This window comes from Manacus candei, unplaced genomic scaffold (assembly GCF_025592945.1).
Source record: "Manacus candei isolate 608988 ecotype Guabito, Panama unplaced genomic scaffold, ASM2559294v1 h1tg000033l, whole genome shotgun sequence".
NCBI lineage: Eukaryota > Metazoa > Chordata > Aves > Passeriformes > Pipridae > Manacus > Manacus candei.
The window spans coordinates 3602829-3619556 of record NW_026138081.1 but is presented as its reverse complement, the minus strand read 5'-3'; the positions used below and the strand labels follow the sequence as shown (position 1 = coordinate 3619556).

Here is a 16728-nt window from a genome sequence, read left to right as displayed (position 1 = left end):
AATCTTCAAACTAGTTCTGTCAGGAGTACTAGAGTCAATAAGTTAGAAAAATGAAATGTTAGAAGTTTTGACTATTAAAAATTAACACATTCATAAAAAGAGACGCTACTTGCCTGTAAATGTGTAACACAGTGTTCACCTTTCCCCAAATTTAACACCGCAGAAGTCTAATGTTCAGCTTTTCTAGTTACCTAACATATGCAAGTTCCCAGATGTTCAGTTCTTCGTTAAGCACAAATGCCTAGCACTTCATACTCACCTAGTTACTACTCACAGGAATCAAAGATGTTTACATACAAAACAGGAAAATACATCTTGACTACACCCTCCTCAAAAAATTTCCTATAATGCACAAAGCCCATGGTCTTCATGAGCTTTGAAGTCCTTTCCAGCCCAGGCCATTCCATGATTCTGCGATGCATCTATCTGATGCTCCTAGTCCTGACAAGTAGATCGGAAAATCTAGACCAGGTGAAGCCAATCAGGTGTCCAAGGTGCTTCCTGGGGTGATAATGGCAGAACAGTGTTAAACACACCTTCCCAGCTCCAGAAGGCCACTTTGATCAAGGCTGAACTTGATGATCTTGGAAGTCTATTCCAACTTCAATTATTCTAGGAAATCCTTCCCTTCCTTCACTATGTTTTTTTTTAACTGCTTATTATTCAGCAGAGGCTTTGATCACAAAAAGCTAGTAAATATCACCAAGAGAACACATGGCCTGACAAAGCAATACTTGCAAGAAAGGAGACAACACAGCCAGATAAAGGAGTATCAAGACTACCTTCCAAACTGACACAAGTGAACTGCACAAAACAGATTACATCTGTTTGAGCTGTGTTCAGAAAGCAGAATTCCTATCTCCCACATTTACCTATCCCACCCGTGCAAGCCAGCTCCTCTCTCAAACTGGTACTCCTGAAGTCTCTTGCTGAGTTGATTCAGTTTGTTCAGGCTGAAGAAAACTAATCTCTCAAAGAGTAGTTTTCCACTAGGTTAGCCAGTTAAATTTGTTTTGCATAGGGGGGAAAATGGCAGGATAGAAGAGTACTAAGAAGGAATAGAAATGAAAAAACATGACAACAGAGGTAAAAAATTGCCAGTCTTGCTCACCATCCACCTACTGGAGCAAAAGTCAGCAGAACTCAGTGCTGAACCAGATCACACAGCTGATTCAGCTCAAAAGGATCCCTTTTTTTCTGGCAGATTCAGTTTTAGCTGTTTCAGTTCCCTGCCTGCACAGCCACATAACAGGTTATGCCAGCACAGCACAGCATGGCAGTGAACAAGCAGCACTGATGATAGAACCTTTGCCAAAATTCCATATGGCATAAGATTAAACCTGGACAGAGCCCTGTTAGGCTCTAAAGCAGTGACCACAGCAGACTGCATGGTACACCTGAAGAAAATTATCTCTGAATAACTCACCTTGAGACGTAGTGAACACAGGAAGATAAAATTCCTAACAAGGTGCTGCATGTATTTTCCTAACAGATGAGGCAGGGAGGGCCTGTTCAAACTAAGTATTAGTGTAAACATGCTTCTTCTGTTATTTCTTCATCTATAGCTTTGATAACAATTTGTAATTCTATGGCTAATTTTGGTCATTTGAAACACTTTTACATACTACTGAACTTTATTTCAGGCTAGTTTAAGTTAAGAGTAATTTCAAGGCTAGTTAAAAAATGCATGTCTCACTGTCTCCAGAGTATCCAAAGGTTATGCCCTAATTAATCCACATCACTTTCACACAGGACCAGTTCAAGAGTCAGTATCTTTCTGGTCACTTTGCACCCTTAGGAAAGTCTCCTCCGTGCTGCCCACTGGAAGATGTCTCTGGCATGCACAAGAATTCTAAGAGGTACACATAATGCCATGGAGGCAAAAAACAGCAAATAGTGTGTGTATATTAGCTCTTGTGCTTGTGGTTCAAGAGTGTGGCTTTTGAGCTACTCCTGACAGTCCCCAGTCAACATACTTTGATTCACAGTGAAGAGAAGAATCAAAAACACTGAAATCATCTTGAACAAAACTAAATGAGATGTACTCCAAGAGTGCATCTAATGCACTCCAACAATGGCTGATGTCACTCCATGGGTTTTGAGCTAGCGTGAGCCACAACATCCTGAACAGTGCAAATGTGAAACCCCCAGTACAAAGATCTGCTTCTCTAAGGCAGCACTACCTGCTAACATAGACTTAAATTGAATGAAATCACAAAATTAACTTAGTGAATTACAGTCAAAAGGTTTATATAGGTACAGCACAAAATAATTTATTTTTTTTTAAATTGCCTACTTATCACTGCAGAATTGAGAGTACCTAATTATCCAAACATAAAGAATTTCTGCATTTGCTTGGGTATTTTTTTTCCTGCAATGGCTGCTACTTGGAACATCAGTATCTAAGGGGTGTTAAGTTTAAATTTATACTTTGAAGGAATTACAATATTTATTTTACTGTTGCCTCAAATGGCTCCAGGCTCATATTTTCACAACATCTTAAACATCGAAAAAGCTCCTGAATGTGCCCCAATCATTCCATACTTTCTAGATGCTAATAAGATCTCGACCATTCATTTTAAAGTAATTTTTCTCCACATATTTTTTCATACACACAGCTGAATTTACTTTCTGGAGGCTGTAGCACAGGTAAAACATTTTTAGCAGGTGTTTGCCCAGTGCAGAAACAGTATCCTAGGAATAATCTGAAGACTTGCTAAAATTATTCTGGAGTGTACTAGAAGCTGCTACTATTCTGGTAAGAAATACTGAAAATTATTACTATTGCACATCAAAAATCTCCCTTACCATTTGATGAGTCGTCACAGCAACTTAACACATAACAATAATGAAATACAAGACAAGCTTTCAAGGAATTAAGAGATTTTTCTAATACTAAAGATAATCCATGATGTCCCAGTTTAATGCTATACAGAAATTTGCCTCAGATGCCTTTTCCAGAAAGATGTTCTGTTCATCAAAGGACTCAAAAAAAGTCTACTTGAACCCTTTTCTGACAAAACAATGGTGAAATGACAACTAGTATTTTCACTAATTCTCTTTGATCAACTGCCAAGCCAAAGAGAAAAGTCGTGTACAGAAACCATTGTGCATGAACTAGAGTTACACCCTTTGGAATAAAGAAATAGGAACAGGCAGGTGAGCTTCCTTGAAGCTTAACGATCACAGGAAATTCTTCATCAGTTGCTTTTTTCAGCAGTTGCTTTTAACATGAACTTCGGAATTTCCATTTTGATCCTTGATGCTTAGGAAAAAAGCCTGAGTCTCACTCAGATAAGAAGGTCCTGTACCCTGGAGACACCAGTAATAGCTTTAATTCTTACCATGCTGGAATTTAACTGGCAAGATCAGACCTAAAGGTTTGACAGCTTACCTAGGAACAGGGCACATCTCTAAAAAACAGATGTCAGAACAGCATTAGATTCTGAAACAGTTGAAGTATACCCAACTTGAACCACATCCATGTTACTAACATGACCATTCCCAACTTTTTGAAGCTCTGTGCTTGCCATCTGTCCAAAGAATTATGTCATACAGCACTACCCTACAGTCATGTTACTTGAAAAGATTTCTCTCAAAAAATCTCAACATGCCTCCTGGTTTATTCTACGTATTCTACTGGTTTGTTCTTTTCTTTATTTTGCTAAATAAATGCTGGAACAAATGTCTGGATGACCAGAACGGGAATGGTTTGGAATCCTTTACAATGGCAGGTTAGGAGGGAAAGCAATTCCCCCTGCAGACTTTTCGGTCTCTTTGATTACAGTGATCATTAAAAAAGCCTATCATCAAGTATATTTTACAATAACTAGAAGTATTTTGATTTAGATTTAGCTAAAGCTAGTAGCTCGAGAGTTATACCTCACTGACCTACTACATCTATCAAGGCAAAGGATGGTTACCATTAGAGTAACCATCCAAGAAAGAATTCCTTTAGGACAGCATAAAAACAGGAGGAGAAAAACTTGGAGATTACAAAAACATTCCCCAAAACCTCCACTTTATATATGCTATTTGTCTCCTAATATTCTCTCAAATTTTTTCAGAGTGTGAAATCAGAGTACACTAGCCATAGTAAAGTTTTAATGAGCAGGAGTTACACACATAAGAACACCTGTTGCAACTTTATCTCAGCATCCCTGGAGTTTTCTGAGCATTATCTACAGAAACACTTTGTCCCTGCCCTATCTTTTAAAGATATGTTTCGCAACTTTTTTCCTCAGTGCGCTTAATTTACAGCTTATTTCTCCAAGGAAGCTGATTTTGAGAATCCTTGATTTGCTGTAGGCTTATTTAATGCCTCCCCTTGAGTATTCACACAACTAAAAAGGGAAATTAGGCTAAAAAAAGCGGAAATAAGAAGTACGTATTCCCTTTAATCTTACGGGGTTTTTTGCCTTTTTTTTTTCTGGAAACAAGTATTTTTCTTAACAGATACGTACTTACTTTAGGCATTTTGCTGCTTTCTCCCAGTTTTTTTCCTGAGGTGAAGTTTCTGACAGGGAGTACATAGTATGCCTTTGGCTTCTCACTGTCTACATTGCTATGTCACCACTCTACAGCTTATGAAAGGACCACATACATGGGAAACTACCTAATGCCTGGAAACCTTCTTCTAGAAACATCCTGCCATGCCACACTTCCCTAGGACAAGATTTGCAGGTACCTAGGTAAAAGGATACATACCTGCCCAACAATAATGTCTTCCCTTTTGCAGTCTGCTTTGTCTTCCTAAACCCATGAGAACTGTCTCAAGAAGGGGTAAGAAACAGCAGAGTAGAAGTGTATTGGTTTGCAGAATTCCTAACTAGTGCCACATTCAATGTTTCTTCAACAATTATGGAATGAAGACTTTACAGACTTCATCTCACGTCTTTCTATCAATTCCTTCCCAAGTGGCCTATCCTGGGACATTAAGAGCAGCTTGCTAAGAGAAAAGGGGATTTTTCTTTTTAATGGCAAGCATCATTTGCAGAGGTCCTAGAAACCTTTCCCTTCTGATGCAGATCTGCAGGACACTTTACTGCAAATCATTTTAATTCCTGACGTATGCATACTATTTTTCACTCATACAACTTCCCATAAGATGATTCTGAATAAACAATTCACTTCCTAGATTTCAGTATGAATATAAATGCTCTCCACCATACATTTACCCCCTCCCCCCAAAAAAAGAAAAAAAAAGCGAAAAAGAAAAAGCCAATAGTCCCCTCTCCCCCCAAAAAACCCCCCAAACCCAATCTAAAACACCAGGAAAAAAAACAACAAAAACCCCCACACCATATACTTTAACATATACTTCCCACTTTTAACTCTCAAAAGTCATATATGATAGCGAGGAAAACCAAAAAAAATACATGCAAGAAAGATTATTTAAAGGAAAAATATTCCACATAGATTTTAAATTCCCCACAATACACAGGACAATGAAGAAAACTAACAATTTCATAACTACACAGTAAGCACTAAAAGGCCCCAGAAGTATTATAGTTCAAAGCCCACATGTATTCTGCTTCTTTGCTTTATTACATAATAAGTGATGTAATTTAATTAGAAAAAGTATTTCTGAGAAACATGTATTTCTACAGCTGTGATCCTAAATATATAAGCAATACTTAATATATTTATTATATTGGTCTACGTATATAATTGGTATGTTGAATACATAATGAAGTGTCATACCACATATAAAACTATTAAAGATTACTGCTCTAGGTAGCTCGCATATGAAGCTAAATTAATGTTGAGTCAGTTCTTTCAGGTCTTGCTATATATCAAAAAACACTCTACTGCTCAAAATAGATTTTCTTATACACAGCTATTCCCTAATCATTGAAGTCAGACAGTGGAATTCTGGTTTATCTTATAGCAGAAGGAACAGACAATGCATTTTATTCCTTACAAAATATCATTCACCCACATTGTAACAGTGGGATAGAGCCCTGTTTTGCCAGATTTTGCAAAATGTACACAGAATATTATTCTTAAGGGATTATGATATTTTTTTTCCACTTGACAAGTTAGGCATAAAATAGGCCTCGGTAAATTAGTATGAAAACAAAACAAGTAAACAAAACATCACAGACAAATCTCTTACTTGCAAAAGGAGATTTTCCAAGATAACTGCCAAATTAAGTCTATTTTTCCCAAGCGCTTTTTCATGCAATTACTGTTCCTTTTAAATTTTAACTTATTTTTCTCAATTATTTTTCTTGAGATTTAACAACAACAACAACAACAACAACAACAACAACAAAAATCAAAAAAAACCCAACCAAACACAAAAACCACATACAACCACAAGCCTGAAAGGCTGTTCTACTTTTTAATTAATTAAAAACATTCCACAGGAAAAAGGCTGCTACCTGATCATTTACTTTATGATTATTATCCTCCAATTCCACAAGGACAGTTTTTTCAGGCATTCTGCTAAACTTTCAAGAAGAATTCTGTCATGCACAACACTACTAATACAAAATCATTTCAATTTAAGCAGTAAAGAGCTGCATACTACATCTACATATAGGGACAGAATGTAAATTATTTCTTTTACTTAATCCACATTTCAAGACCTTATAAATATTTAACAAGAACTAAAATTTGTTCTTATTTTTATTAATCATGTCCTCCTGTTGCATAACAATCTCATAAATTGCAGACAACAAAAGTTATACCTGCTTATCTACAAAAAAAAATTTAAACCCTCTCAGCAGAACTGTTTTAACCATCAGAATACGAAAAAGATTTTCCCACATACTGAAAATTAACTTTTTTAGTTGTTAAAGTTAAAAATAAAGCAAAGTTAAAATCTTAACTTTTACTTCACAAAGGCACTGCACAGCAAACTTCTTTGCTTTTGAAGTGTAATAAATTTCAAGACAGACATTTTCAGAAAAGCTGTGGGTGAAATCCTAACATAATATAAAAGTTCCTCTCAACAAAGATGCACTACTCTCTCACTTGAAAAACAAACAATCAGACAGATCCAACTAAATCAACATTAAAGGTGGAATACTATGTCTGCATATCAGGTTTTTGTAAGCTGGACTGCCCAAAACATGGCCTGATGATCACATATTCTGTTATTGTCCAGCTAACGAGGCCAGCAGACCAACTAAAGGTTTTCCCAGAACTAAGCCAGTTCTCATGAAATTCACAATCCCTAACTTTTAGGGTAAATAACGCGGAAAGTTTTCCTGCAGTACCAGAAAAGGAGACAAATACAAACCTAGAAAAGTAAATGAAAACATAATGTAATGGGTATGCTCTGTGCTGCTACATATGAACTACAGACATGGAGCGTGGGTGAAGATGGAAGTCTTTCAACTGTATATGGATAAGTAAAGTCCAAATCAAGAAACACTGAATACACAAGACTTCTTACCCCTGTTCTATAAAAACACATAAACCTCCAAATTAATTGCCATTTCTTACATAAGTAGGTACTAATTATTTCCCAACTATACAGGGATGTTTTAATCTCTTGCTTTAGATGCTCTTAATTTCAGTGTTTCCATTTCTTCCCATTCAAAAGAAACAGTATTGTAGCAAACAAACTAAACAGTAAGTACAGTGGGATTTCAGTCACTTATTTTTGTTCCACACTGCACATTAAAAAAACAGGGGGAAAAAGCCAGGACTTTCTTCCTCTTTTAGTTTAAAAGGTAAAGCACAGATAAACTATAAAATGGAAACCGGGCAATTTTATGGATCACATTCATGAGACATTAAAGCTTATCATCATAGCCATATCAAAAATCAGAAAGAAATGCTTTTGTGACGTACGGTTACAAATGGCAAAGAGGGAGATCTAATGTCTATGGACAAACTCAACATTATGACAGCCTTAGAGCTGAGAAAGATGAAAATCAATGTTGCTCCGAATCCAGAATGCTTTACTCTTAATGGAAGCGCAGCATTTCTCTATGTCCAGAATTTTCTTGCTGAACTAAGCTTTTGGAAGAAAACTAAGGCTTCCAGGAAAAGCTGCTGCCTTTAATCTGTTTTGAAGATGAGTGCCCAACAAGGCATAATTTTGGAGAGGAAGTCAGATTACAAGCAAAAAACTAAGCAACTTCAATTTAGACAATTAGACAGTAAGTCCCAGCAAAGCTACTGTCAGTCCTCACCCTCCCACACACACCTCTATAAGAAAGTTTATCACAAATTCCAATGCATGTCCAAAATATGACTAGCATCACCACCGAGAAAAGATCTTGCAACTTGCATGTTATTAATGAAGAGTCTTGGAGGAAAGTCATGAGAATGTTCCTCATAAAATAGGAGACAGGCATATAACTTTTTAGTTAGAAAACAGACAGCATATATATTCCTAAAACAGTCCGACCAATATATAGTGACATTCTCAGTATATCGTTCCCCATGTTTCTCAAAGATAATGTTTACAAAACATTGATATCAGTGAACTTCAAATCTGCCCAGGGAACTTCTTTGGGTGAGGTTGTCAAGTAGACAACGCCCTCACCATCTGAGAAGCGAGTTTGCTTCCAAGTGATGCATTCAGACACAATGTCCACACTGTATCATTTCAAAAAGCTAAGCGGTCTCAGACCCCTGTCATCTTTCACACTGCAGCGTTAAGAGAACAAACAAGGTCTGAGGTTACACATTCACAAATATTTGCTTTATTATCTAGGTCTATGGCAACAGCTATCCTTCAAAATATTCTAATCTTTACATAGAGGAAGAAAGGAAGAAGAATATACCTTAAGAAGAAACCATTAGTGAAGGGTTGCATTTTGCCAAAACCCCTTACTCCCTTCATAAAATATTTTTACAACCAAAGGTGAAAGGCTGTACCACTATATGAATGAAGCGTTATTAGCCAACCCAAAATCTGACAAATTTTTATCAGGAATATTTGAGGGGGGGGGACCAAAACAAGAAAAACATGTAAGAAAACTTCAAGTTTTGACCAGCTATATTAGATACTTACTGGAAAGAAAACAAGAAGAGAGGTAAGTAAGAAAATGAGGATGGAGAGAAAAAAAAAGACAAAATAAGAGCAAACAGGGAGAAATAAGAGTATGGTTTTTTCCATCAGGCTAGTGGAGATGGCAACATCATTTAGATCTCTCTGGACAGTTCTAGTCAAGGGTCTGCTTTAGCCTCTCAAAACAAGAAAGGTCACAGATTATGCAACTTTTACCAATGCCACCATCAGTGAAGGTGGACCTAATACTGATTCAACTCTGGGCACAGCACCTTTTCTACCCTTTTCTAGCCAAATTTAGCATTACAAAATTCTGTACTTACTAATCCAGGTTCAATAACCTGACACCACTAGTAACTGATTAACAACTGTTCTGTTTGAGATATTCCAAATACGAAAGGCTTGCAAGGGGCAACCAGAATAATTCAGATTTTTATTTTACTAAGGAAGCACATACAGAGCATACATATAATCCAACCTTTACCATAAATGCATACGTCTCCTCTTTTGCATTTGTTTACCTACCCCACATTTCTTGTTACTCTGTGTGTGTTTCTTTTTTAAAAGAAGGTATCAAGAACATTTAAATGACAAAACTTTGGCCATTGTTAGCCCAACTCTGTTAGTCCATCACAAAAAATCTCCCAATCTGACATCTAGCATTGCAGCCCTTTTTATATCTATTTTACCCTAAGGGTAACCTCATGACAACATAACACTGAACCTCTATTATTTGCTCATGTGACTGCACTACATATCAAAGGTAGGAGACAGAAGACCTAGGTTTGGAACCTAAGTGAGCAGTATCTTTAATTTGAACACTTCATTAAACACTGGGGCTGAGTAGGACAGTTCCACAGTTGCACTCTTTTCACAAATTGCAAAACTTCTTAAAACAATAACGCACAAGTATTGGAACGCAATTTCCTACCCACAAACCAGTGAGACTTCCTATTCACATGAGACACAACCCTCTAGTTTACAAGTTTCACAGTTTTGCAATCTGTCATTTTGATATTTTCTACTGTTTCAGTAAAGAAGCTTAACTCTACAACTTTCTGTATAGCAACTCAAAAATAAATATGAATTACATTTGCAAATCCATAGATGCTGTATACACTAAAGTACTTTTCCTGATTTCGGGAAGACAGTTAATTCACATTGAGAAAAATGTCCTAATTATGGACTATATTCCTATCATTGACTCTTAATTAAGAGACCTTGACAGTTTGGATATAAGAGAAGTTAACAAGCAATATTTGTAAAAAAGCCCAAGATGCTACATTCTACATAATTTTGCATTTGAACACAGTAAGTTACTTTGGGTAAACAATAAACAAAATTTCTATTTCTCTAGTCCCTTGTAGTGGTCTTAATTTGTCACAAGTGAAAAAAGTATACATTTGTTTCTAGATGGAAACTAGCAATACACACATAAACACAGAGGTCTACCAACCACAAAGAAATACAGTAACTTATCCAAAACAAAACTGAATGCAATGAAGCTAAGCTACATGGCAAACTTTACTCACTCTGTATTAATATACTCTGGAGCCACGTGCATCAGTCTCTACAACAGACAAGACTAACAATGTGCCCAAATAATTTTTATATGTCCTCATTTAAAAATAAACACAGAAATTTACTCCAAATTAATTAAACAGAGTTGCTTCTAATTAAATTTAAATTCCATCTGCATTTGACCATAAAGTGCAGTAACAATTATTTTCTAAACTGTGCATACCAGGTCCAACAGGAACATAAATCTGTATTCCTGTGCTGGTAAGACCACAAGTATATACTGCTAAGAAAACAAACATATGGCTATGATCTTAATTTGAAAAGCTAAAAGATTCATGTTATTTATCTTATTTCTGATCAGTAAGCTATTCTAAATGATAAAATAAAAAAAAGTTTGGATACCTAATCTTTCCATTTCCACACCTATTCCTCCAGACACCAGCCAAGAAGCAATTATTAGTTCATTTCTATGAGAAAAATTCAGAAGAGTGAATTTTTTAGTTTGCTGTCTTTCCACAGCTGAAAAAGCACAAACAGCTAGGGGTTCCAAACCCTCCAAAGTGCAAATGTTCTCTTTCGGGGTTAAAGGAAATTCTAGAGCGAAAAATAATTAAGGTTAGTCCAATGTATGCTATTAAAGTAACACATTTATATAAAATTTTATTTCATGTCTAAAAACATACACAAAAAGGGGGCTAGGAAAACTGTTAGAAACCAAGGTGAGCCCTTTCAAAATGGCAAAATAATTCTTTGCAAAAATGTTCACTCTGGAATTCAAAACAATTACATGAAGGGGAAAAGAGCTGAAACTGTTCTGTTTGGTTATGACTTTTGGTTTTCCTTTAAAAACAAAAAATTAAAATCAGGCCACAAGCTCTTCTCAATGGAATTGCAAATTATGATACAAAGTTGAAAGAGTTTAACAGTGATCAAACAGGACTTATAGTACAAAGTAAAAACCAATATATTCTGAAAGATTATCTGAATCTGTTGCAAGACTTAATCGTTATTTAAATTATTATAACACTATATGTATCTGGTATTGCATTCTGAGAACAATTACATATGAAAATTATTACAACTCACTGATCAAAAGAAAATAACAATCCAAGTTACAGAACATCAAGTTGTACAAAACATGCAAAGAGCATTCTGTCAGCAGGTACCCCATTTTCACTTTAACTTTTACAGCAGTAGGTAGTGGCAGGCATGTCCTAGCCTTCAGGAACAAAGGGAACACCTCCCCCCCCCCCGTCTGACTTTTGCATCTGGTCCAATCCACTCTGTCCTTATTAAAGATCTGACTGCCTGGAATTTGAAAGCAACGCTAAGGATTTCCACTTGTATCATACCCTGCTTTTCTAGCAGTTTACTGTCAAAATTATCCTGCGGCCAAGCGCTTCCAGGGAAGGGAAGGAGGGAAGGGCACCATCCCTCCGGCACTCCTCGCCCTCCCGGCGGCGGGATCAGCACCCGGCATGGGAACAGCGCCGGGGCTCCCCGCGGGCACGGGCGGTTCCGAACGTGCCGCTCGGGTTAAACGCTGCCAGCGATAACAAATAACCCTCGGGCTAAATCCAGGCCTCCTCTCCCATGAACGTACCCCCTTTTCAGTCCGAACATTCTCCGACTCCTAAGCGAGCTCACAACGCCGCTGTCCATGAACAGTCATGTCTTCCCAGACTCCCGGTGAAACCTTCCCAGCTTGACGCCCAAAAATCTCGCTAAAATCTCTCGCGCCTTCCTTGCACAGGAACGCTATTTACGCCCTGATACTCCAGAACCCCCCGGGGCTCCGCTTCTGAGCGCAACGCGCGCCCCCCGGAGCGCCGAGCGCTGCGAGGCACCGACATACCGCAAAGGCCCCCAAAGAGACCCCCGGCCTGCAACACACGTACTGGCTGCGGGAGCCCCTCTGTGCAGCCACCGCAGGTCATGTGCCAGGGGTTTATTAGAGGATCATCCGTGCGCTATGAGCAGCAGCATCATAAATGCCCTCCTACCCCTCCCAACAGAGCGCACACAGGCATCCCCCTCGCCCAAAGCAAAGGCCAGAGAGGGGGAGGGGAAGGAGCCATCCCAAAAGACCTGTCGTGCGGAGCGTGCCGCGCTCCGGTATTCCCGCGGCCGGGAGCTCAGGCCGCCTCCCGCCCGGAGAAGGCAGGCCCGGCACCTGCCGGCCCGCAGCCGGCGCCGGCCAAGGGCTCCCTTCTCCAGCGCTTTCGCACTCACGGCTCCGCCGCGTTCGGAGGCAGCACTGCCGCGTCCCGGCCCCTCCGGCACTCGCCCACCAGCGCGCCCCGTCCCCTCGGCGCGGTTACCCCGGGGCAGTCCCGGGGCTGCGGCGCCCGCCCGCCTGCGGCAGCGCTGCCCAGCACCGCACGGCCCCGCGCTCACGCTGCCGCCGGCGGCCGGAGCGCCGCCCCCACGCCCCGACCCCGGCCCCGGGCCTCGGGTACCGCGCGCACGGCGGAGCGGCGCTCCCTGCGCGGCGGCGGCGGCGGCGCCGCCACGGGAGAGAAAGGCGGCCGAAAGGGCACCCCGCAGGGCGGCCCGCGGCGCGCACCGACCCGCGACCGCCCCTCTTGTGCCCCCGGCGCCGCGGCCGGCGCGGGCCGTACCTGTGAGGACGCCGACGCGGATCTGGTGGTCGTGGTTGGTGAGGATGATGCCCTCGGACGCCATGTTCGCGGCGCAGCTCCGCACTGCCGGGGGGGGAACGGCGCGGGCGCAGAGGGGGCGGGGCGGGGGCGGGGCGGGGGGCGGGGCCAGCGGGTACAACGGCGCGGGCGAGGGGAGCGCGAGATCCGCGCGCGGCACCCGGCGCAGGCAGCACCAATCCAGTGCCGAGAGCGCCGGCCCCCAGAACCGCCGTCTGGTTACGCGGAGCTGAGAATTAAATTCCTCAGACCTCAGATAGTGGGAAAAGATCGGCAGCAAGGATGGTCATCATCCCGGCTCTTGGCTAGCATGAAATCACAGAATCGCGGAATCAGTTAGGCTGGAAAAGACCTCTGAGATCATCGAGTCCAACCTATGACCGAACACCACCCGGTCAACTACGCCATGGCACTGAGTGCCACATCCAGTCATTGCTTGAACACGTCCAGGGATGGTGACTCCACCACCTCCCTGGGCAGTCCATTCCAATGTCTAATCGCCCTTTTTGTGAAGAAATTCCTCCTGATGTCCCATCTAAACCTCCCCTGGTGCAGCTTGAGGCCATTTCTTCTTGTCCTGCTGCTTGTTACCTGGGAGAAGAGACTAACTCCCACCTGCCCACAGCCTCCTTTCAGGGAGTTGTAGAGACTGAGAAGGTCTCCCATGACCCTCCTTTTCTGAGTGAGAAATACAAAACCACAAAGTTTTTCCACCAACTTTTGAGTCCCCTTGGGCTCAGCCAGGTGTTCTTGGAACTTTCTCAGGCCATTTCCCTTCCCTCACCTGTGAGACCTTCCCCTTTCCTCTGAGCTTAAAGCTAAAGCAACAGTTGTTTAGATAAAGCAACTTATTGTCATAGCAAGTATCTTTTTTTGTCTTTCTGTATGACAGTGGAAACTCTCAAGAAGCAAATATTTAAACTCATTTTGGATGTGTAGGCAAATGTCTTCCACATTTAACAACATCATTGACTGCAAATGACAACCCACTGTCAAAATTCAAGCCCTCTTACTTCAGCAGGTATTTATATTTTAGGATATTCCAGTTGAGTTTTCAATGCTACCTTGTTAATAGACTCCATATTAGTCTCCTTTTGACTGCATACTAACAAGCAATTATTGAAAGAATTTGTAATTTGCGTAGGCATAAATGAGCCATTTCAGGAGTTTCCTCTAGCATATAATTTTCTCAGATGGACAAGTAGCACAAAGAAAAACCAAAGGGCTGAAGAAATATCCTTTATCTCAGGGAAAGTCACACTAGTAGCACTTTGATGGGGTGGTGCACCAGCACACGATATCAGTATTTCTATATTGGCACAGCAGCTACAGTGTGTGCAGCCATAGAGACTGAGAATTCAGGCTCCAGGGATCTCTGGTTATGCAATGGTATAATACAACATATGTGGGTGGGTGTAAGCCTGAACCCAAAACAGCATGGCTACTGAAGATATACTGCATCGCTGGTGCTCATACTGCTGTTCCCTCACGGGTTCAGTCACTATGTGTTGAATATTCTGCCTTAGACAAGGAAAAAAGATATTTTTTTTTTTTGCAAACGTATCTGAAATTATCTAAAGTACAAGCAAATAGCTTGACATTTTGTAGCTTCCTGCAGAGGATTCTCACACCCTACACTAAAAACAGTATTGTTTATTCAGAGCATCTCACAGTCTCCCCGTGTAGCCTGTTGATTTGTTGCTCTTGTGGATGGTAAGAAGGAGGGGCAGAATTCAGATTTCACTGACAACATTAGGTTTATTACTTTCTGGCTTATAAATGCCTACTAGTGGGATTTGTGTTAGATTTTTCTGTATAGAGATGTAGTAGATGATTTTATTAACATACCAAAGTAAGTTTACAAATTTTTTGAAGACTGAATAAAGAAGAAGCTGAAATTGATAATAGGGGGTTTGTTACTGTGATGTGAAAAGATGGTTAATAAAATGGATCCATAATAGCTCAAGAGAATGGAATGATGTCCTGCAGTCAGGTTTGTGACAGAGTAAGGAAACAAGTGTGTGTGATGCAGAAACCTTTTACTGCAGGTAGACATTCTAGAAAATATGCTGGCAATCCACACCAGAGTCCATGTTGACTGTCCAGAGAAAAACAAGTTTTCATCATCAAAGTCAATATACAGCCGATAGTCACATTTTGTCCCAGTCATGTCAAAGTATAACTCAACTTAGTAACATTTCAGCAAACCTTTTCCCTTTACCTGCCAGTTGTTAATTATCAATACCTCTCCAATAACTAAACCACCACCCTTTCATTAAGCTGGCTTTGCCAGACATGTTTATTCCATGTAGTCTTAGTCTACTGGCCAACATCAAGGCCTCTCTTATTTTATGAGCACTACAGAATGACATATTTTAATTACTCATTTGGCTGTAACAGTTTTGGCGTACAGGAAGCACTTCCTTAGATACCTGTAGAAATCTTAATTTTTTTAAAAAATAGACTTCAGTATGATTACAAGAAGATACCAGTTTGTTGTCTTGATTGCAATGTGGGCAAGGATGATTTAAAAACTCATTGACAGTTCATATTTAGAATAGGTGTTCAATATAATTTCCATAGTTTTGTTGTCACATAGGTTTGATTTTTTTTCCAACGGCTCCTTAAATGTAATTCATTAACTCTATTCTTTTTTATTTTCAACTGGTTGGCTAGCTGGATCAGCAGTGGAACATGGTTCTTCAACTGTGTGCCATTGGTACAAATCCTACTGAAGTCATGAAATTCCTGGCTTAATGAATCATTAATCTAATTCAAACCATTTTATTTCTGTGCCATTTTATTTCTGGCGCAAATCCAAGTAAGATCAAGAGACTAGCTAGCTCAGTGGTTACGTAATAGGAGACAGAGTACTAGGAAACCCCCAGCTTATTAATGTGAGTCTATAAAGGGTCAGAAAACTAAGTTTTGGACATTAAAATACAAAGATTTTCCAATGCAGCCATTGTTTTAAAGTAGTCTACTACAGGTTATTAGTTTCTGATACATTTAAATAGTCCATATTGATCTATAAATTCTGAAAAAGAATAGTATAAACATTTTATATGTAACCACTGATATAGCACAATATTCATCGCTCTGAAAGAAGGTACAAGAGGTGATTTCTCCAAACAGTTCCTTCCCTTGGGAAAGCATCTAGGGAATATACAGAACATACACAACATTTTAGCTACATAAGGTTAAACACCATCTGAATGTCCTGGTGTCCCATACCATAGTCCATCCTTGCCACCCCACCTTTGCCAGAGGCCTCCTGAGAACCCTCTCTGGGTTTACACTTCCAGTCATGAGTAGGAACCCAAATTCAGTGATTGTCTTAACTATTGTAGGAGGGAAATATGTTTTGTTTATGGTAAAAGTGCATTATTGCTTGCACTGCACCAACATTTGCAAGGTCGAATTTGTCTGTTAAGCAAGTAGCCTATGTCTGTGAGATTACAAAATGAGAGAAGCTGTTAACTCTTCCACTTGGTAACAAACTACATCACAACTTAGCTTAACAATTTGCAATATGGGCATTTGCAGCAATGACAGGCATGTGGAAAACTCTGA

At 40.0% G+C, this 16728-nt stretch overlaps 1 protein-coding gene across 18 annotated transcripts in view; it reads right to left on the bottom strand.

The window, feature by feature from the left end:
- The window catches only part of GPHN (gephyrin), a 287927-nt gene extending 274670 nt beyond the window's left edge, over positions 1-13257 (bottom strand). For all 18 annotated transcript variants that reach the window (XM_051791387.1, XM_051791390.1, XM_051791391.1 and 15 more), the window contains exon 1: positions 13117-13257. In XM_051791387.1, coding sequence (XP_051647347.1) covers positions 13117-13180 — 64 coding nt within the window. In that variant the 5' untranslated portion in view covers positions 13181-13257. The remainder of the gene's footprint in view (positions 1-13116) is intronic.
- Between the last annotated feature and the right edge of the window lie 3471 nt (positions 13258-16728).